General features: G+C 41.0%; 1 protein-coding gene and 1 long non-coding RNA gene across 33 annotated transcripts in view; one reads left to right on the top strand and one right to left on the bottom strand.

The window, feature by feature from the left end:
* ELMO1 (engulfment and cell motility 1) overlaps positions 1–22,658 on the top strand; it is a 582,820-nt gene that overhangs the window by 394,662 nt on the left and 165,500 nt on the right. For 25 of the 32 annotated variants that reach the window (XM_074035218.1, XM_045387647.2, XM_005549784.4 and 22 more), the window contains one exon: positions 21,263–21,399. In XM_074035218.1, coding sequence (XP_073891319.1) covers positions 21,263–21,399 — 137 coding nt within the window. Of the gene's footprint in view, positions 1–600; positions 4,586–21,262; positions 21,400–22,658 lie in introns of those variants that run through there. The other 7 variants (XM_074035223.1, XM_074035222.1, XM_074035224.1 and 4 more) reach the window with 4 other exon arrangements.
* On the bottom strand, positions 20,406–21,868 carry LOC141409867 (uncharacterized). The gene is made up of 2 exons (XR_012432536.1): positions 21,197–21,868; positions 20,406–20,700 (listed from the first exon to the last, which is right to left on the bottom strand). It is a non-coding gene; the product is annotated as an uncharacterized lncRNA (long non-coding RNA).

Genomic DNA, 22,658 nt, shown 5'->3' on the forward strand with positions numbered 1-22,658 from the left:
CAATTTAAGTCCTCTAATGCTCTTTTTTTTTTTTTTTTTTGCACAGCACTGTCTCTCTTATCTTAAACCTAATGGAGTTACTAGCTAACTGTTCACGTCTTCCCTTTCTCTTCTGTTGTCTTTATTCCGCACCCCTGAAGATTCTGAACCACCCACTCCTTTCTGCCTTGGGCAATGAATAGTCTTTCTCTTAGTGTCCTCTACATGTCCTCTTCATAGTTCTTTAGGGATCAGTTCTGATGATCTTGGTCCGTAGTATTCATGTCCCTCATCTCACATCATGGGACAGATTTGCCTTGCAATTTCTTTTCCAAATTCTGTATTCTTATCAGAAACATCTGTCATCAAAATACTGCATTTGCTTCATTTCATCAGATATTCCGTGTACCGGGACCCTTGTAGCCCTACTCCCTGGGAAGGGACATTCAGGCCTTGACACTGGAATGCCAGCTTGCTAGAAAGTTATAATCTGGTGTCTGTTTGGTTTTTGTTCTGTTTTGTTTTTTGTTTTTTGTTTTTTTACACTAAACACATGGCCTAGACATTGGTTTTGCTTCATTTTCTCTCAACATTTATGATAATAAAGCTTTGTTTTCATAGAGCACTTATCTCCTGAAAAATTCACACTGCTGTGAACACGATCCAGCCTTGCAGTGTGCCTTGGAGGTAAGTAGGTGGCAAGTATTTTTATCCGCTTTTATTAAAGCAGAGGCAGAGCTCACTGCACAAGGATCCCCTGGAAGGGGGAGCAATTTGGACTTAGCCCATTTGCGCTGCTCCTGCTCCATTCATTTGGGCACCATAAACCCACCCCGACAGAACTGCACACAGAAGTGTCTCCTTTGCAGGCAGACGTACATGCATGCATTTCAATGGCTTCCAGGAGACAGCGATTATGGAATGTGGAGTCTGAATGTAAATGGAATTTGAAATGAGCCTGACTAGTAAATTATTCTGAAAGAAAAACACATTCAGAAATATGATTTTATCGCTTCTTGGCGTTTTGGCTAAGATGAAGTGTAGAAGTATGATTTAGATTCCACCCATCCTTAGGTGCAATTCAAATGCCAGTTTCTCTAAAAAATAAAGCCAACTCTTCCCCTGGACTCTGTAGACACTTGACCCGTCCTTATTTTGTGGTGTATAACTCACCACACTTTATCTTGTTGCTCTCCTGGTCAGAGTCTATGCCTGATCCATCTCTGTGGATAAGCACTCAGAAATGTTTTCTGAAGTAGAGTGAAGGGAACTAACCTCTGTTCTTTGTGACTGGCACAGAGCCCAACAGTTTCTTCCAGTGGGAGGTCATGAGCATCTTGAGGCAACCAGAAGATTGTCATGGTTGGATTGTCCTCTCACTTTGCTTCATGCTCACTGCTTGACCACTGATTATTTTGGAGAATCTCTCTCTCCTTGGCCAAGGCTTTGGGTATTATAACCGAGACAGCATGATCTAACCAGCCATTTTATCAGCAGCGGCTCTGAGAGCCCAGTGTTGGGTGCCACCCCTGCAGAGGGACATTGTGAAGTATCTTTATGTCCTTCGAGCATCGCTCCTTCCCATCAACTGACACGGTGGAGCAATAGCATCCAGTTAGTGACCTTCCAGGAATAATGTGAGTGTTGGATGTATTAGGCCTCTGAAGTATATCTGTGCTGCTCTGATAAAAGGTGCTTTAAGTAGGGTTGCTTGTTAAAAATAAGTAATGCCAATACTCAGGCTGCCCCCTGTGTTTTCCTTTCCCTTGCTCCCTTAGATGTTTTTCAAAGGTGCCAATAAAGCCTGCAAAACATGGGTAATGAAAAGGAAGAGAGAGCAAGTTCTTTTTGTCATAAGCGTGAACTGTGAGTCATCTCTTCTGAGTCACCGTGAACATACAAAGGAAGCCAATCAGTAGGGGTGCACTCTAATAGGATGTTTCTCCAATGACTCACACAGGCCTGGAATGAGGAGCAGCCTGAATCAAGACAAACAAGTATATTTTTAAATCTGGAAGGGCGCGCTTCCTGGTGCAATATGATGATTAGTCCTACACACTTACATGCTTATTTTAGCCCAGGCACTGAAATGTGTGGGCATGGTCTCCACGGAGCCTTCTCCTGTGGTCATGTTTTGTTTTGCCAGTGGGGAAGGATGTTTAATGATTAACTGTCACTATCAAGAATATAATATTTCAGTGCAATATTTCAAATCTGAGGAGAAGAAGAGTTTTTGAGTGTTGTGACTTCAAGAACTTGGCTGCATTGGATAAGGCCTACTTCGCGTGTAAGCATGCATTCCACAAACATTTTTTGAGGCCCTTAGTACTGAATATATAAAGAGAGAGAAGGCATACTCCTAAGCCTCAAGAGTCTTCGAATTTCCACAGGGAGACATAAAAGCAAACGGAGCATTGGAAAATTGGCAGAGGGTGAGATGGAGACACTTAGAAGGTTTGACCTATAGAGAATGGGCGTAAAAGGATCCCTCGGAAGTGGGAACAACTGCTCTGGATTCTGAAAGACCTGCAGGAGTTACCACTGAGAAGTGGATTGAGATGAGGAAGGGTGATTAAGGCAGAGGGAAAAGCATGTATTAAATCTAGAAGTCTTCCGAACAGTTTATTTTATGTTTTTGGTTATTCTCTTATTTTCTCAAAATTTTGCAGTTGTTTTCTTCTTTTCTCCTGGCAAATGCATTCTGGAAACCTTTTTTCAAGCTGTCCCAGAAACCATCTCATTCAGGGCGAGTCAGTTGTGAAGAGGCATTACTTTATCTGAAGGATTTTAAGCAGAGGCTATAAACGTGGCTGTAGTTAGGTTTTCACGAGCTCCTCATGGAAGACAGTGAGGGAAATGGTTCTGTCCCGAGGCTGGGAGACCATTGTAGCCTTTTGTCTTAATCCAGAAGAGCAGTGATGAGCACCTGAACCAAGGTCAGTGGCAATGGGAAAGGAAAGGAGTAAATGTAATATATTTGTGAGATGGTGATTGAGAGAGGAGTCAAGGCTACCCTGGCCAACTGAGTGGAAATAGCTGAGATGGAGAACCTAGTAAGTTTGGATAAGCCATAAAGATTAGGAGTTAACGTTTTGTTAATTTTGACTTTGAGGTGGCTAAGAGACGGCTAAGATGGGTGTATCCATTAAGGAGTTGTCTGGAGCTCGGGAAGCTATCTTGGTTCAAAGTAGAGATTTGGCATCTATGAACGTAGAAGCTTCAGGACCAGCTTAGTCCTCCTTCGGCAAGAGTGAAGAGTGAGAAGAAAAGAATGGTGAGAAAAGAACTTTGGGCGTAAGGAAAACAAACAAAAACAAAAAACAAATCTGTGAAGGAGACAAGAAAGAGCAATGAGATTGGGAAGAAGAACAATTATCTAAATATCTCTTCTCCAGTATTAGTGAGCTGATGCTTTTTTCCCCTGTGAGGTCCTAATGACTATCAAATAATTTTGAAGCCATTCATAAAGAACCTGCATGAATATATACACATACTCGATAGATGTCTTTCTTACGAAGAACCATGTTGTCATATTGGGTATCTTATTGTACATTGTATTAACCATATAAGATGTCCTGGGTCACTTCTATGTGTTGGAGAATAGAATAGTAAAAATGCTCTCTGGTTTTAGAGAATTGGCAGGTGTTTATAAAATGTAAGTTTCAGAATGCATTTGTCAAGGGAGAGAAAAAACCAGTTTCAAATATTAGTAACAAAATTGAATGACTAAGAAATAAAATATCTGCAAGGAATGGGAACAAAAACGCCTGAGAGTATCAACTCTTATTTCACATAGGAGGAAGTTCTGAACAATTTCATCAGTATTTTTCTTCCTTTAAAAGCATCTTATGTTTAGTCTCATCCTTAGGTTTTCATTAAGTTGTGTTCTTATCTAAAATGGTCTCTACTTAGTGAAGATTTTTAAAAAGAAGAGAGAGAAAGATGGCGGCCAAGAAGTTGGAGAGGAAAGTAGCCCTCACTGAATTTGGTTTAGGGCAAATTCTCCTGGAGGCAATGTCTGTGATTGGATTACAGCCACCTGAAAAGACTTGCAGGGATCTTATAGAACCTTCAGGGGTTGATTATCATTATAAGTTAGTAAGATTGAAGAAAAAAAGTAGCAGACATCCAGTATTACAAACACCTTAGGAGGAAACTAAGGTTTTAAAAAAGATCTTCTCCCATTAATTTAAGACTCTAATTCTTCACAAACACAGATTTCTAAGGCAGAATCTATACGTGTCTCCATCCCAGTGGCCCAGGAATAAAAAAATAATGTTTTATTCATAGGAATACCAATTAGCTTACAATGATGTGGAGAATGAAAAAGTAGACTCCTTATACCAATAAAAAGAGTTTAAACCTAATTTTATTAGGGTGTTTTTATGGTGCAAATAATTTTTATTAACTGCAAAACCAGATTCCCTTCCAGGATGTCTGTACATTCAAGACAGTGCAATACATTCTGAGAGCACACCCTAGTGAGTATGCTGTGTTATACTTAAACTTATTTCCCAAAATACCACCAAAACACTAACATCTGTTGTGTTTGGTTGTTTTGGTTTGGTTTTGAGGCGCTTTCTGTGAAATAAAGAAATCCAGCTTATGTAATCTTTGTGGTTGTTTTCTTTTCTTTCATTTTCTTTTTTAAAGAAATCAGTGTGCATGGAATTTCTTGTAATGAATCAAACTGATATAATTTGGCTACTTACTGATGAGAGATTCTAAAATCTGAGACACCTGGGGTAATCTTTGATATGTATGTGATCAGTCAGGATCAAAGAGGCCTGTGGTCTTTTTATGTGAACTGTGGGCAAATTCACATCTCCTACTGCATAATGGCAGCAATTATGTATTTATTTAGCTTCTGGGCCAAGGAGACCTCTGAGTGCACTGGTTATACACAGATCTGGTTAAGATCACAACCTGTGAAAGCCGCTTGCCTCCTGCACGTACATCTGGCTCTGCCTCTCTCTGGCTGTGTGACTCGGGCAAGTCACTTAGCCTCTCTGTGCCTCATTTTTCTCACCTATGAAATGGAAATAAGACCCAAACCTGTCTTATAGGGGGTCATAGGAGAACTAAATAACTTGATAATTGTAAAATACTGAGAACAGTTACTGTTATATATTATGCACTATATAAATGCATGGCAAGAAATAAATTGGTCTGATTAGCTTGAATTTCTTAATCTTTCAGGATATTAGCCTTGTATTAAAGGAGATGCATTTGGTATCTTGTGTACTGAAATCAGAATTTACAGCCTGGGCAACACAGCAAGACTTTTTTCTCTACAAAAAATAACTGGCTAGGTGTAGTGGCACATGCTTACAGTCCTAGGTACTTGGGAGGCTGAAGCGGGAGGGTCGCTTGAGCCCAGGAGTTCAAGGATGCAGTGAGCTGTGATCATGCCACTGCTCTCCATCCTAGCAAGACCACGAGACTTTCTCTCAAAAAAAGAATTTTTTTTAAAAGAGCAAGATTTATAAAACCAATAAACAAATAAGTAGTCCTTGAAATGAAAAGTCTGTGAATTGTCTACTTTTCCTCCCAGTAATATTAAAACAATAACATTTCTATGGGAATACACGTTTGCCATGGATAAATTGGAAAATTCTGTGCTGTTTTATCAACTGTAAGGATTGCATGTCCAAAAATTAGATAGTTGACAAGATCAAGTCTCCATAAAAATGGAAGATCAGAGAAAAAAAGAAGTGGAATCAACTATTTTTGAAAATCACGGCAAGTAAGCTTTCTAGAAAGTATTAACTTTCTGCTTTTTCCATGAAAGGAAATTCTTCTCCAGTGAGCAGCAAAGTACCAGGAATTCTGTACTAAAACTGTTGTTAAACCCTGGCTCTTCCTCTTGTTAGTTCTGTGAGTCTGGGCAAGCTCCTTCACTCCTCTGCCTCTGTTTTCTCATCTGTACAATGGGGATGATAATAGCTGCACTAACTTTGTGATATTGTTATGAAGATTAAATGAGAAAATACTTGTTTAAAACAAAAAACAAAACAAAACAAAAAAACAGTTCCCGGTGTATGGTCATTGCAATATTCTAAGATAAACAACCCACCTTTCTAGGCGGCTCTCCTAATTTGCTGAAGCAGATCCCCCAAGTGTCGTGTTATTCAGATTATGTCCTTTTCAAGTTTTCCAGCCAGCCGTTACTGGTTTGATATTTAATGCTTTATCCTTTAGCATTCCCTTTTTTTGTAAATCTCAGTTAAGTGGCTGTGTGAAACTTGACCTTTTCCTAAATAGTTACCACAGTGCTTGAGGATATGCTTCTTGGGGTCTGGGGTTGCGTTCATGTGCTAAGAGCGCCTCTCTGTGTTCCACTCATGACCTTTCCCACACGAGTTTGGGGAGCAAAGAGCTATGGTCCTTGCCACACTCACTTGTTTAAGACACTGAACCAAACAGTGTATAGGCAAAAATATTACAAGATTTAACTCTATTTTTGTTTACTAGTATGCGTCTCTATCCTTTCAAATCTCACATTGACCAAAGCATGATTGTCAATGGATCATTCCCTTAATATCCCCTGCATCTCCCTTAATGCCTTTGTCCAGGATTAATACATAGTTGACAATGTTATGCCGTCCTTGAGGCGATATGTTCATCCTGGCAGAGGCTGAGATGAGCACTAAGCCCAGTACTCCTGCTCAAAGTAGGTTCCTGTAAATGGGGCAGGTGGTGCATGGTAAAGAGAATCCCCTTTCTGGGGACTACGTGTTGGCAATTGTACAGAGGAGGGCTATGTCTCTGTATTTTAAAAACATAATCAGATTTGCTTTTGTTTTCTGCTGAATTTGTGCAATGAGTTTGCTTCTTTGTGATGTTATTCATTGTTCTCTTTTAAGAGAACATCTACACTCAGTTTCAGAAAGTTGGAGGAGAGAGGGAGGAAGAATGGGTCATTTTGAAGGATGGACTATTTTAAGGCACTGGGTAAAGCTTGTGGGGAGCCTTCCAGAGCGCTGTGTGTCTGTGCTGGCCCCACTGCAGGAGGGCTGTGATGTATGTTAGGGGATACTCCACGATCTGTGCATGAAGTGGAACATAATGAAAGCCACGTAGAAGAAAAGCATGTAGCTGGAGGCATGAGGAGGCAGGAAACCAAGGAAGGGAGTACAGTCACGTGTTTCTGGAAGGCTGACCATGTGAGGTCATGTGAGCCATGAAGGGTGCAGACATGATTAAGTCAGCCTCCCCACTTTCCCTAGGCTTCTAATCAGGAGTGGGAATCCAAATGGAAGGAGGAAACGAAAGACCTATGAAAGCATCAAGAAGTGGAACAGAGCTTTAGAAGTGAAGTACCATTAGCAGAGGTCTGGGCTTTGGAGGTTGACTCAGTGGGCTCCAAATAGAGGGAAAACCATCAGCTAAGCATGTGGAAATGCAATCAGGGGTGGTTTGTTTGACACAGAGGTACAAATTATGGTTGAATTTAGGGTGCATTCATAGATCAGAGAAAAGCAAGAAGTAGTGGAGTTGGCTCAAGTTTAGATGAGTGTTGAATGCCTTGCTAAAGCATTTGCATTTTTTCCCTAACACTACAGGTGATCACTACAAGGTAATGACTTTTGAAGGGGAGTCAGTTACTGAGCACCAAAGACAAGAAAGAACCTGTGTAATGAGCAATCCTTGGCATTTATCCTTAAATTCACTTTATCCAATACAGAATTTCTTATTTTTAGCCCATTTGCCAGCTCCTTAGACCTGGCTAATGCTCTGAGCCCCAGGTTAAGGTGTAATCTAAAGTCACACCATGGCTCTGCAAGACAGACACAGTTCTTAATGGGTCTTCAGTGAGGGACATCCCAACTGCTTATTAATCTGCCTGTATCCCAACATAATCCTCAGGTGCCCATCTCACATGGTTGGACAGGCAATTACTTATATCCACAGTAAATTTGCCGTATGACAGTCTCTTAATGTGCCATTTCTCTGAATAATTTTCCTCATAAAGTTTTAACAAGAGTATGCAGAAATCACTTGAATATATTTTCCTTTGCCCTGCCTTGAACTGTTTACCACACAACTAGAATTTTCCTCTTCATCTTCTGCTCTCCCTTCTTGTATTAGGGTTCTCCAGAGAAACAGAACCAATAGAAAAAATAGATAGCTCATATTTTATTTTTATATATGTATATAAAATATATGTATATTTGGAGAGACAGCAAAAGAGAGAATTCCTTATAAATCTCATGTATATATAGAATATATATATTATATATGTATGTAAGTATATATATATGAGATTTATTATGAGGAATAATCTCATGTAATTATGGAGGCTGAGAAGTCCTACAATCTGCCATCTGAAAGCTGCAGACCCAGAAGAGCTGGTGGTGTAATTCAGTCCAAGTCCAACGGCTTGAGAACCAGGGGAACTGATCATGTAACTCCCAGTCCACAGACAGGGGAAAATGAGATGAGATGTCCCAGCTCAAGCAGAGAGGCAAGAAAAAGGGCTAAGTTCCTCTTTCCTCCACCTTTTTGTTCTATTCAGACTCTCAAGGGATTGGGTGTTACCCACCCACCTTGGGGAGAGCTATCTACTTCATTGAGTCCACTTATTCAGATGTTAATCTCTACTGGAAATACCCTCACAAACACACTCAGAAATAATGTTTAATCTGGGCACTCTTTGGCCCAGTCAGATTGATGCATAGAGTTACCCACATCTCCCTATGCTCCATCAACACCACTCCCAGAAGGTAAGTAAAATGTATTTAGCAAGATAAGTGTGTTTCATACTCAGTTTTGTATTGCTAATTCACACCACAAACTTGATACTCCTCTCCAAAAATTTTTTTCGTTGTTTTTTACTGTTATTTTTTTCTCTTTGGGCCAAGAAAGAACATTTCTTAGACCTAAAAGCAGCTCCAGAAATGATTATTTTGCCAACAGATGAAGGGTAAATGATCCAGGTTTTGTTTCTGTGCACGTCTTGATTGTTTTCAACTGGAGGACAAAGGAAAAGAGCAAACACAGAACCTATCAGCAAGACCATTTTTCAATTATAAGCAAATTCCCAAGGGCTACTTGGTATGCACTTAACAGAAATCTCAATTTGCTGGAATTTCTGCATATTTCGCCTTTCAGTTCAACATCTCAGAAGATGACCTTGGGAATGCTGCTCTATAACTTTCTAGGAGATTAGGGTACCTTTCTAACGCGAAGCTAAGTAAATAAGATTTCACCACAAGTTAAACCTTAAAGCAAGGACTTTTTTGAAAAAAAAATCATATTTTTATTCTGCATAACATTTTATGACTAATATTTATGAAGTGCTTACCAAATGTCAGGTGCTGGACTAAGCATTTTATGGGAATCTTTCTACTATATCTTCAGTCAGTTCTACAAGATACGAGTTTTTGTTATTCTCATCATAGTAAAAGAGGCTGAGGGACATGAACAGACTTGGTTGGGATCACATAGTTAAGTGGCAGAGGGAGAATTCTAGCTGCAGTCCTACCTCCAGAATGACACTCCTAACCACTTTGTGCTAAGGTATTTACCTGGTTCATCACTCATCCTTAATATGCTGAAATATCAGTTCACTGGATTCCATAATAACAAGAATCCTCAAATCACCTGAATTTTATTTTATTATTTATTTATTTTATTTATTTATTTTTTTTTTTGAGACGGAGTCTCGCTCTGCCGCCCAGGCTGGAGTGCAGTGGCCAGATCTCGGCTCACTGCAAGCTCTGCCTCCCGGGTTCACGCCATTCTCCTGCCTCAGCCTCCTGAGTAGCTGGGACTACAGGCGCCCGCCACCTCGCCCGGCTAGTTTTTTTTTTGTATTTTTTTTAGTAGAGACGGGGTTTCACCGTGTTAGCCAGGATGGTCTCGATCTGCTGACCTCGTGATCCGCCCGTCTCGGCCTCCCAAAGTGCTGGGATTACAGGCTTGAGCCACCGCGCCCGGCCAAATCACCTGAATTTTAATTTCATTAAACAGAGACCAAAATAAGAGTTAAAAAAAGAGGTGGAAAGTTGTCACTTTTTCACACTCCTGTTTAAACCCCTTTAGTCGCTTCCCATTGCAGGTGGAATGAGTTCACCTCCCTAATGCGGTCTACAAAGCGTTGTGCGAACCGATGTCTGCTGGTTTCTTCAGCCTTGGCTTTTACCCATCTCTCCTTGCTCATGAGCTCAAGGTCACACAGATAATAAGTGGCAGAGCCAGGATCCAAACTCAGACAGACTGGCTCCAGGGCCATGCTCGTAACCACCTTGCTAGTTAGATGGATGGATGGACCGACTGATGGACTAATGTGCACATGAATTAATGGACAGAAGGAAGGGAAAAGGAGGGGAGGGAGGGAGGGAGAAAGGAAGCACCCATAAATGGATGAAGGAAGGGAGGGAAGGAAAAAGAGAGGGAGATGATTTGAAAGAACCCTGCAACACTTCTTTACATTTCATACACAGCTAGTCAAGTTTATTATAGTTTTTGCATCGACATCTGCAGTACCCTTCAGTAAGACTGGGATCCCCATTCATGAAAGAAAATGCATGCATAGGCCAGTGGCTCGTGCCTGTAATCCCAGAACTTTGAGAGGCTGAGGCAGGCAGATCACTCGAGGTCAGGAGTTCAAGACCAGCCTGGCCAACATGGTGAAACCGCGTCTCTATTAAAAAAAAAAAAAAGCCAGGCTTGGCGGCATGCACTTGAACCCAGGATGCGGAGGTTGCAGTGAGCCTGATAGTGCCACTGCACTCCAGCCTGGGTGTCAGAGCAAGGCTCCATCTCCAAAACAAGAAAATGCATGCATATACTCATTTAGCCATCCAACAGATGAAATTAAAGTCCAGGTATGGAGAGGTACCCCCTGCCCAACTTCAGAAGCTGATAGCAGTTAGGTGATTGGTCCAGGATGCCTGCATAAACCAGTTACGTACTTTTTTACCCAGCCAGTAAACCTAGTTATATAAAATGTCAATCCCTATTTCTAGAGGTGATGGGCAGGATATACACAACACTCATTCTGAGAAGCCCACTGAAGTCGTATTATGAAATGTTACAGTTTTATCCTGTTTGCTGGATAGACAGGATATCTGCTCCTAGAGAGCTCATATTCCACCTTTTTAAGTTAACTTTTCATAAAAAGTGTAACTTACATAGAGGTGTTCAAATCCAAAGAGCACACACAGCTCAATGAATTTTCAAACCACCAACTGCCCATGTAACTACTATCTAGATTAAGAAAAGGTATTAAACAACCCTCAGAGGCCCTCTTGGGCCATCCTCTCAGTCTCAGTTTCTTCTCCCTTCCGAAAGAACAATACCCTGTTTCCATTATCATGAATGAATTTCGCCTGTTTTGACCTTTAAATAAATAGGATCATATCCTATGGTCTCTTTAGTGTGGGGCTCTTCTTGCTCCACATTATGTTTGTTTCAGTTCATTCATGTTATTGTGAAAGTTATTTGAATACATTCATATTGTGTGTAGCATTTTTAAAAATAATTTCTTTGTAGTAAGTACGCTGCTGTATGAATAAATCATAATTTATTTATCCAATCTGCTGGATGGACATTTAGATTGTTTCAAGTTTTTGGCTCTAACAAATAGTGCCGCTGTGAACATTCATATACATTTCTCTTGGAATGCATATGTATGCATTTCTGTCGGGTTTATATCTTTGGCTAGACTTGCTGTATTATAAAGTAAGAATATTTTAGCTTTAGTAAATACTGCTAAACTGTTTTACAAAGTGGTTGAACAATTTTACACTCCCATCAACAGTGGATTCCATTTGTTCCACATTCTTATCAACACTTACTGTTTTCCATCTTTTATTTTAGCCCTTATGGTGGACGTATGAAAGTAGCTCATTGTGGTTTAAAGCTACATATTTTTTTCTGTGACTTAAAAAGCTTAGCCCCTTTTCATGTGTTCGTTGGCCACATAGACATCCTATTTTGTGAAGTGCCTATTTACATTTTGCCCATTCTTCTACTGGGTTGTCTGTCTTTTTCTTAGGGACTTACAGCTTATAGAAGTGGTTATGTGTCATAGATACCAGTTCTTTATTAGATAATGTTAAAGTTTTTTCTGTATTCTAAATTTGCCATTTTTATTGTATATTTTGACAAGTTTTTGAGTTTAATATAATAGAATCAAACTGTTTTCTTATGATTAATGATATTTCTGTTTTGTTTAAGAAACTCTTGCCCACTTTAAAATCATGAATATATTCCTATGTTATATGAAAACAACTTTGTTGTTTTTCCTTTCACATTGAGATCTATAATTCATGCAGAATTGATCTTTGCAGATAGGGAGTCATCATTCATTTCTTCCAGATGCATATACAACTGGCCCAGTTCAACAAATTGAAATTCCTTTCCACTGCAGTGTCATTTCTGTCATAAATCCAGTAACTGTATATATGGATCTCTGGACTCCCTATTCTGTCCCATTGTTGTTTTTCCATCCATACACCAATATCACACTGTCTTCATTGCTGATATTTTACAAGTCTTTATATTTGGTCCCAAAAGTTTTCCAAATTTGGCATTTTAGCTAGGTACGATAGTAGTTACTTTGTTATTAAAACTACTAAAATTGACATGTATCGAGTGCTGATTTTATCTCAGTTAATATATGAATCACTCTACATTTAATCTTAACAGCAACCTGATAAGATAGATGCCATTGTTTTTTTTTTTTTAATGGGGATATAGAGGCATGGAGGAATTTTAAGGTGATCAAGGTCACATTGCTATTAAGTAGTGACGTCAAAATTTGCATGCAGGCCAACCTGGCTGCAGAAGCTCTGCTCTTTTATTAACACACACCGTGTGCCTGGGATGTGGCCTCTGATTACTTTTGCTGAATTGGCTGTCTTTTGGTGCTATGAGTCTGATTTTCAGCCTTAACACTAGTCGGTATTTTTTTTTCCTCTCTCCATGTCCTCAAAAAAAGGCCCAAGGGAAGGTGAACAATGAAGCATTGGATAAATTTCATACTATTTTTTAGTATAAATTTTATACTATTTTTAGGATGGCTGAGGATACAAAAGACTATCCAGAGTTCTATTAAACCAGACTTCAGGAGCTGAGAAGAGCTGTGAAAGTTTAAAGCCTCTGATCCCCTGTCCTGAAATAGCAGGGGTGGTAGCTTCTATCTAGGCTGAACTCATAGGCAGTGAAGGAACTTCAAGTTCTTGACCCCACTCTCCTCTTTTCACCTCTCCCACCTACAAAAGGTTCTGAACTTTTAGCATCTCCCCACGCAGTACCACCTTCCAAAATCAAACCGTTAAGGAATACCAGGTTTAAAAATAGAAAACTCAAAGTTTTCTAAGTAGGGTAAGATTATTTTTATACAAAGGTATAAATATACATCTGCATCAGAGAATTCATAAATATATTATCCAGACTGACCATAGAACCACAAATAGTTCTACTGTAAGTTTCTGTGCTGTGGATCACCAGGCAGATTTTAATGACTGCTCTAGCAGTTTTTCTATGTTAAATGCCTTTGTGTGTGTATGATGTATTCCCTTTTTCCTGTAATTCATAATTTTACAACAAAATGTCCATTGTGTTAGACCAGTGCGTGTGTCTTTTTCAAAGTGCACCATTTCCAAAGTCTGTTGCAATAGCTCATGAAGTAATGGTAAAAAATATTCATACTTGCCCAGTGCTTCCCAAATCTCTGTTATTTGTGAATGGGTTCAGAGTCTCTCTTAGCATCACCAAGGTCATAGAAAGGATAAACAGAGCTTTTCAGCATCTGAAAATGTGTATTTGTCTTTAGAAAATTTCTGTGAGAGCAAAAATGGTATGCATTTTCCTGTGATCTTGTCATTCTATCATTAGTCAAGTAATTTCCTTATGAAATGGTCTGCATTAGGTACGATTAACAAGTTGAGAAAGTGTAAAAACAATTGACAATTTTCTTATGAAAGAAAGAATATATCCTTGCTCATCAAACATTTGCTAAACCTATCAAATACCACTCTAATGTCTTTACACTCTAAATTAAATGTGTCGTCATCCTGTCAATAAAGGAAATAGTAGTTTAGGAACTAAAGTTCAGTGCAGGCAGACTCTCTAAATTCTATAATTTTGGATGGACTTTGGGGAGTTGAAGATACATTATCTGGTGTATATGTGTATGGAGACTGCTGTAATTTTGGACTTGGCAAGAGCCTTACAAATCAATTAGCCCAACTCATTTACAGGTAGGAAATCTGGAGCCCAGGGAGCTGCAGTGACCTTTGCAAGGGTATGGTCAGCTCTAGAACCATTCCCTACACTCATTTTTCATTGCTTGTTTGCTACACTGCAGTAATCCTTGTTCTCTGAGAGCCAGTGACAGTACCTGCCTCACCACACATTACCCAGTGCAAAATAGGAATACATCTACTTTGACAGGCAAAGTGGTACATAAGTGTACAGCATTCTTATGTTTATTTTTAAAAACATATATGTTCAGGTTATAGCTGCTTTCAAAGCTGGCTTGCTTATAAGTGAATGAGATATCAGCAAATTAATAGAATCTGTTGTACCCTCAGTCCTGAAAATATCTTAATATTCCAGACTTAAAAAACCATTGTGTTGGATTTTTTAAATAAAGTAAAATCTCATTGTGTTAAAAATAGTGTCATTAAAACAATTTCGTTTTTAAACGTCTTACTATTTTTGTCTCATTGAAAGTGTCTCTCTAAATTTCGTTTATAAAATAATTGTCTGCTAATTTTTTTTCTCAGTAAGTGTTGTTTTCCTTTAAAAACAATAATAAACCTCACCCTTCCTGTTTTTATTTGTTTATTTAAACCTAAGAACTCTATTCTTAGACTTAGGCTGTCTCTGCAAGGTGACAAGCTCACGTGTATAAATGTGTAGCCTGGGAGAGGCTCCACTTGATAAATGGTGAACATGGCCACCCCGTTGGCCCACACTTGAACTGAGCTTGCTGTCTTAGTCACTGTTCCCGTTTGATCCTCACAGCGAACTGATGAAGTTTGTATCCGCATACACAAACATCACTGTTTCTTTTGTTACCAGTCAAGAACCAAGTTGTTCTTACTTTGTTGTTTGCCTGTATCTCCCTGCAAAGGAGGAGTCTTCAAGAATCTTAGAATGATGGCAGGCCAACCCCTTCATGTGGAGGTCAGAAACAGCAGTGCTGGAGATAGAATGCTGGATTTGATTTCTGGCACTGTCGTTGCGAGTTACTCATCTTCACAGCTTCTCAGTTTTCTCATCTGTGAAACAGGGATGATAATAATAGTACCTTTGTCATTATTACACATTCAGAGAGTTCAGACAGGAAAAGTCCTTAAAAGATTACCCTGCACATAGTTACCTCTTCATGTGAAGTTTCAGCTTTGGAGTCTGAATACTTCAGTAGGTTTTTGACATAATCATCAAGAATGATTGGTTGACTCTACCCGCCCTTACCTACGGGACCCTAAAGGCCGTTCACCAGATTCCTCTTTCCTTCTTCATCTCCTAGAATTGTTGGAGTCTTTAAGAAGCTATAGGCCGGGCATGGTGGCTCAAGCCTGTAATCCCAGCACTTTGGGAGGCCGAGATGGGTGGATCACGAGGTCAGGAGATCGAGACCATCCTGGCTAACACGGTGAAACCCCGTCTCTACTAAAAAATACAAAAAACTAGCTGGGCGAGGTGGCGGGCGCCTGTAGTCCTAGCTACTTGGCAGGCTGAGGCAGGAGAATGGCGTGAACCCAGGGAGGAGGAGCTTGCAGTGAGCTGAGATCCGGCCACTGCACTCCAGCCTGGGCGACAAAGCGAGACTCTGTCTCAAAAAAAAAAAAAAAAAAAAAAAAAGAAGCTATATAATGTGCTGGGGATGATGATTAAAAATAGTAACTAATAGCCATGATTTACTAAGCCTATGCCATGTACTTGATTAAAAATAGTAACTAGCTGTGCATGGTGGCTTATGCCTGTAATCTCAGCACTTTGCAAGGTCAAGGCAGGCAGATCACCTGAGGTCAGGAGTTTGAGACCACCCTGGCCAACATGGCGACACCCTGTCTCTACTAAAAACACAAAAATTAGCCAGGCACCTATAGTCCCAGCTATTCGGGAGGAGACAGGAGAATCACTTGAACCCTGGAGGAAGAGGTTGCAGTGAGCCACAATTGCACCTTTGCACCCCAGCCTGGGCGACAGAGCAAGACTTCATCTCAAAAAGAAAAAAAAAATAGTAACTAATAACCACCATTTACTAAACCTATGCCAGGTGCTTGATTAAAAATAGTAACTAGGCCAGGCACAGTGGTTCACGCCTGTAATCCCAGCACTTTGGGCAGATCACCTGAGGTCAGGAGTTCAAGACCCACCTGACCAATGTGGAGAAACCCCGTCTCTACTAAAAATACAAAATTAGCCAGGTGTGGTGGGACACACATGTAATCCCAGCTACTTGGGAGGCTGAGGCAGGATAATCGCTTGAACCTGGGAGGCAGAGGTCGCAGTGAGCTGAGATCATACCATTGCACTCCAGCCTGGGCAACAGGAGCAAAAGTCTGTCTCAAAAAAAAAAAAAAATAGTAACTAATAGCCACCGTTTACTAATCCTATGCCATGTGCTAGGCACTTTACTGCATACTTTATGTACGTAATCTAACTTGGTGCTTACAAACTTTCTGTGGTTATGTATTTCACAGATGAGGAAACAGGTTCAGGGAGCGTTTATTTGTCTAAGGTTTTATGGCACACTAGGGGGCATCACATTTAATTATTTGAATGCAAGTTTGTCTCGCTCTCACGGCTGTAGTATCCTGCCTCCTCATTCCTGTGTTTTCTCTGACCTCCAGTGATCTTGAGCATGTTTTCTTATGCTATTGTCAATGTACTTGCTTGCATTTCTTTTTAATATTAGTAATTTCACATGGCTTAAACAAATTACATACCAACAAATTGTGTACAAAGAATTATGTACAAAAGAATTCCAATTCCAGTTTGCTGTGGTGATTCCACAGTGTCATCAGGAGCTCCTGCTAACTGTCTAGGGTATAGCCCTCATTTTTATGCTGACAAAATGGCTGCAGGAGCTCCGGTCATCACTCCTGTGTTCCAGACATGAAGAAGTTGAAGTGGGGAGGCAGAGACAAAAGGCCACAAGTCAACCAAGTCTTTCCCCTTTTAAAGGTCTTTCCCGGGAACTGTGCCCAACAGTTTTCACTTACCTGTTATTTGGGATTGGGTCATATGATGACTCTTAATCACAAGGGAGGCTGCAAATTGTACTTTTTTAGCTGGGCACATTGTTGTCATGAACAAAACTCAAGTTCTATTAACATGAAACCCAACTTGTGAGTTTCTTGAAATAAATCAAATGCATTCATCCAGTGTGACCTTTCCCCAGTGACTGAGTACCTGAGGAAACCTTGATATGTTACGGAAGCTGAGAAAGATAAAATACCTTGAGGAAGAAAAAAGAGTTGGTTCAGCAGAAGCTAGGAACCATGTAGACGATTTCTTGGCTGCTCAACACAGTTGTTGAGAGTGCAGCTTTGCCCAGACCCAGGAAAGGAGACGTAAGGTCCAGAAGGGGAGCGGAACCCTGGTGATTCCAACCTAACTCCACGTAAGCCACGAGTACTGGAGGAAAGCAGAGGAATCTCACACAGTAAATATACATAAGCATTCATAGATGAAGCTGCGCCTCTTGTAAGATTTTACTTCATAAATATTTTCTGTGGATAGAAAAACACTTGTTTCAGATTTGTGTTTGTGGAAGTGCATTGGAGGCAGGGTTAATTGAGAAACAGAATGAGGAAAGCGAGTGAAGCAGAACAATGATGGGCTTTGGAGCCAACTCGACCTTGAATCCTAGCACCACTGCTTGCAAACTATGTGACCTTGGACAAGTCTCCAAGCCTTTCTAAATCTCCTATTTATAATCTTAAAAGGAAGTTAGTAATATCTTCCTTTTGTGCCTGACATAATAAGTGACTATGAAGTCCGTCATCCAGTGCCCGGTGCGTGGCTGCTGGCCTTGGTACTGCTATCTCATGGCCGAGTGTTCTCAGTCAGCAGATGCTGGCTACATACTTGCTGTGATCCACATTGGACTGCAGGTCATGATCTGGGTTTATGTTGAAGGAGGAGTACGGGAGACCTAAGAGAGTGGGTGGAGGAATTAATTTTCAAAGCAGCAACCACAAAGAAATGCAGTGAGCTCTTGATGTCAACTAAGGTAGGAAGTCTGCTGCTGGAGCAGCTGACTGTGGGTTTCAGATGCTCATTTGGGGCCGACTAAAAAAAGCTCATGATGGAAGGTGTTATTTATCCAAGTTTTACCTTTCTCATATATAAAATGAGGATGTCCATAAGGCCTACCTTCGAGGGTTGTTGCAAGAATAGTGCTTGTAGAACCGTTGGCATGTCATATGTACCCAACAAATTGTTTAGTTAATTACTAATGATGTCACTTCCCTCCCTCTTTACCCAAGCAAGAGCAGGGCTTGCAAGTCTCAGTTTTGTCTGGCTATCTTAGCTCCACTCATCACATAAAAACTTTTACTAGGGCATAAAGTACACATATAATCACACTAGATCCAAAAATGATACTGTGATAATATGGATTAATAACAAGTTCTTAGATGGCAACAGTGTTTTAAGGTACAGCTGAAGATTTGTAAATTTCATTAGCTTTGGTGCTTATGAAAGTGAGACCGACCGCTCATTGCCCAGGGCAGCAAACTGCACAGGCTGCCAGTGTTGATCTTCTGAGTTTCTTAAATAGCTTTGTGTCGCAGGTCAGAACTTCACATTTGCCATCTCTCTGCTAGACTCAGGCTGGGGTGGGATGACTTATATGTTCTTGCTTTTAACTGCTGAAATGTGAACAGGTTGGACTAGGAATTAGTGGGAAAAAAAAATCACAGAAAAACTCACGTTCCTGGAAACCATAGGCAGGTGCAATATTTATTGTCATCACCACCACTTCCCTCCATATTGATGTTAACTTTTATCCTGTCCAAAGTACTTTCCTTTCCCATCAGTTGACTTGTTTGATCTGCTTTGAAGCCTAGGGAGAAGGCAGAGGCGATTTCATTTCCTCTGGTTTTGTTTTTTTTTTTTTTTTTTTTTTTTGAGGTGGAGTTTTGCTTTTGTCACCCAGGCTGGAATGCAGTGGTGTGATCTCGGTTCACTGCAACCTTCAGCTCCTGGATTCAAGCGATTCTCCTGTCTCAGCCTCCAGAGTAGCTGGGACTACAGGCGCGTGTCACCATGCCCAGCTAATTTTTGTATTTTTAGTAGAGACAGGATTTCAGCATGTTGGCCACGCTGGTCTCTCAAACTCCTGACCTCAGATAATCCACCCCCCAGGCCTCCCAAAGTGCTGGGATTACAGGTGTGAGCCACTGTGCCCAGCCCTCCATTTTTTAATTAAGAAAATTGAGGCGTAGAAAGGTGAAGTGACTTGCTCCTGATTGGCCTGGGCTGCACTTGAACCCAAATCTTCTGTCCCCCAACCCCTGGACTCTTCCTGCAGGACTGTGCATTGCTCCTGGCCCATGCCCTTACTTTATTCGGAAGAAAACAGCATTACCATATCTTCAAATCAGGTTGTGCCCTTTAGAAGTGGTGAGCTGTGCAAATATACACTACGTTGCTGTTGTTTTAAACTGTTGAGAAGTCTGAAATTCACTGTGTTCATGAAGGTTGAAGAGAGAAGAGGTTGGTGTGTAATAGCTTGGTGGCTGGGTACCCTTGAGTGTGTGTCCATGAGACTTGATCAGGGTTTGTTCACTGGGGGCCTGCTCTGTAGGATTCTGAGCAGATCCACTGCTCATCTACATGGCAGGCACCAGGGCTCTCCCCGAGAACAGAAGGTCTCTGCTGTAAGTCTGTTCCCACCCCTCCCTCCATCCTATCCTGGACTTCCAGGGCCTGAAACCCCACCATTCTGAGCCTTGAGGATGAATTGACCTTAGAAGATACTCCAACAGCAAATGAAACACCTTATGTTCTCACTCATAAGTGGGAGTTAAACAATGAGAACACATGGACACAGGGAGGGGAACAACACACACCGGGGCTAGTTGGGGGTTGGGGGGCTAAGGGAGAGAGAGCATTAGGACAGATAGTGCATACAGAGCTTAAAACCTACATGATGGGTTGATGCGCTGCTGTGTGAAAGCCTGAAAGTCATCCAGTCCTCATGCAAACCACCATGTTACATGTATATCTGTGTAACAAACCTGCACGTTCTGTACTTGTATTCCAGAACTTAAAGTAAAACTAAAAAAAAAAAAGATTCCAAATAAAATAGAAAAGACTTTCACTGTATGTAACAGCATATATATTTATTTTTTAAAAACCTTAGGGTATTGGTTTTGGGGGTCACAAACCCTAATTCCATGGGCTCCACAGTATTTTCATCCATAAGACATGAGTGATAAGAAGAACTGTAAAGATCAAATGAGGTTTAATGTACAGAAGGGCTATAAAAATGTAAGCTTGACTGATGGGATGATGGGAGGGGCTGGGGCGCTGGTCTGAGGAGGAGGAGGAGGAGGAGGAGGAGGAGGAGGAGAGTAGGGACCAGACCTAAAGTTCAGTGTTCAGAGCACTAGGTCTGACCCAAGGAAGCTCTCCAGTGGGGGCTTGAAGGCAATTTTGGCTGACTTTACGGTTTTGCCCAGGACTGGACCAGTTGCCGCCTTCAAAGCCATTCGGGTTGCTTTGACCTCCAGCCATCTGTGCCTGGAAATGTAAAACAAATGGTTAATGGCATCAGATGGTTAATGATCTCAAATGTCCCCTGCTTACTGCCATAAGAGAGAAAAGAGCCCCCTGGAGAAATAAACATGGATGCTATTTTCAAAGTTGCAATTAATCGTGTATTCAGGAAAACCCATCTTCTGCCAGTTATTCTGATAAGAAAGAGGAAATTGAGGGTGATGGAGGAGCTGTGCCTGAGAGGGCAGTTTGAATAATCTGTATAAGGTCAAGAAGGCAGATATAGGGCTCATAATCAACACAGCAGTTTTAGAGCAAAGCCAAGGGGGTCATGTCCTGGTATGGGTTAGGGACTGACTATTGTCAGTCAAAATATGTCTCTAAGGCTAGGTCTGGCTATCTGCCCTTAAGCTTCCAAGTTGTATGGGGACCATCCTTTGGTTGCTTTTTCAGAAATGCTTTTTCACCATTATTGCCTGAACCAAAGATACCTCCGCTTGTCTCCCTCTGGGGCACCTACCTGTGGTTATGTCCTCGCGTTTCACTGTTTTAAAACTTCTTTCCTTGTTTTCCATGTTTCCTCCAGCTAGTGAGACCTGCAACGACTTCCACCCGATGTTCTTCACCCACGACAGATCCTTTGAGGAGTTTTTCTGCATCTGTATCCAGCTCCTGAACAAGACATGGAAGGAAATGAGGGCAACTTCTGAAGACTTCAACAAGGTAATGTGGATCTCAGTTAGAGGCAGGGGATTCCTGTGACACCAAAGGGGCCTGCTGCGTGGTCCCTTGTCTGTGCAGAAGGCATTTGGCAAGGTGGGGAAATGAGGAAGATTGCAATGACAGTTGCTTCAAGAGTGGAGAAAGACAAACATCCCTGTGTAGACATGAATCTGTGTGCTGGGGATGACCTCCTCCCTCTGGGGGTAAGCTTGGAGCAGCTTTGTTCCTTTTGTCTAAGTCGTAGCCACCAGCAGAGAGTTGTTCTTGAGATACATTATCAAGGAGAACGTTTCCTTTCAGAGCATTAGTTTGGGATGCCTTGTCAATATTGCAAGATCTGCCAGGGAAGGGGCCTCCCCTCCACCTGTGTAGGAGATTGGTACACAGCAAATGAGATCAGGAAGACTGCTCCACCTAGTCCAGTGGTTTCTTTGTGGATTATGGATGTGTTGTGATCATCTGCCCCGTGCTGTGTCAAAAGAATTTTTGTTAAAATGAAAGATCTCTTTCAAAGAACTGAGTCATTAAGGTTATATGCAACATTTCTTGGTTTACAGTAAGCATTTGATCCTTTGAACTGAGATGTCCTTTGGTTTTCTATATCATAACATCTCACTAGAGTGTGACTTTCACATTTCCATTTGTGTGTGAATAACGAGCAGAGGGAAGGGCATTGGCCAACTTAAAGAGAGCAGAAGCAGTATCCATGCTTTCATACAGAAGCAAAATCTTTGTCCTTAGATAAAGGCCTAATTAGCAATAATAACTAATGGCATATTGCAGCCTTTAGTACTTTTAATTTGCTGCTATTGATGGCTCTGAATGTGGTCGGGTTTGTCACCCATGCCCACTCACCCAGCACTAAGGGCTGTGACTAAGAGTCGAAGGGTCTAGGCCTCAGTCATACTGTGGGGCTTTCATGGGCATGTGCTTGTTGCATAACGTGATATCTGAATTTCACCTGCACTTAATATGCTTGTTGGTTATTGCTTCCCTGTCACCTTCTCCCTGGATATACATCTCATCCTTGTTTCCCACTATATTTCTGGTTTGTGGCATCTTGAACCAACACCAATTGAAAAGAAAGAAAATGTAGCCAACAGACACATGAAAAAATGCTCATCATCACTAGCCATCAGGGAAATGCAAATCAAAACCACAATGAGATACCATCTCACACCAGTTAGAATGGCAATTAAAAAGTCAGGAAACAACAGATGCTAGAGAGGATGTGGAGAAATATGAACACTTTTACACTG

Source organism: Macaca fascicularis, chromosome 3 (genome assembly GCF_037993035.2).
Source record: "Macaca fascicularis isolate 582-1 chromosome 3, T2T-MFA8v1.1".
Taxonomy (NCBI): domain Eukaryota; kingdom Metazoa; phylum Chordata; class Mammalia; order Primates; family Cercopithecidae; genus Macaca; species Macaca fascicularis.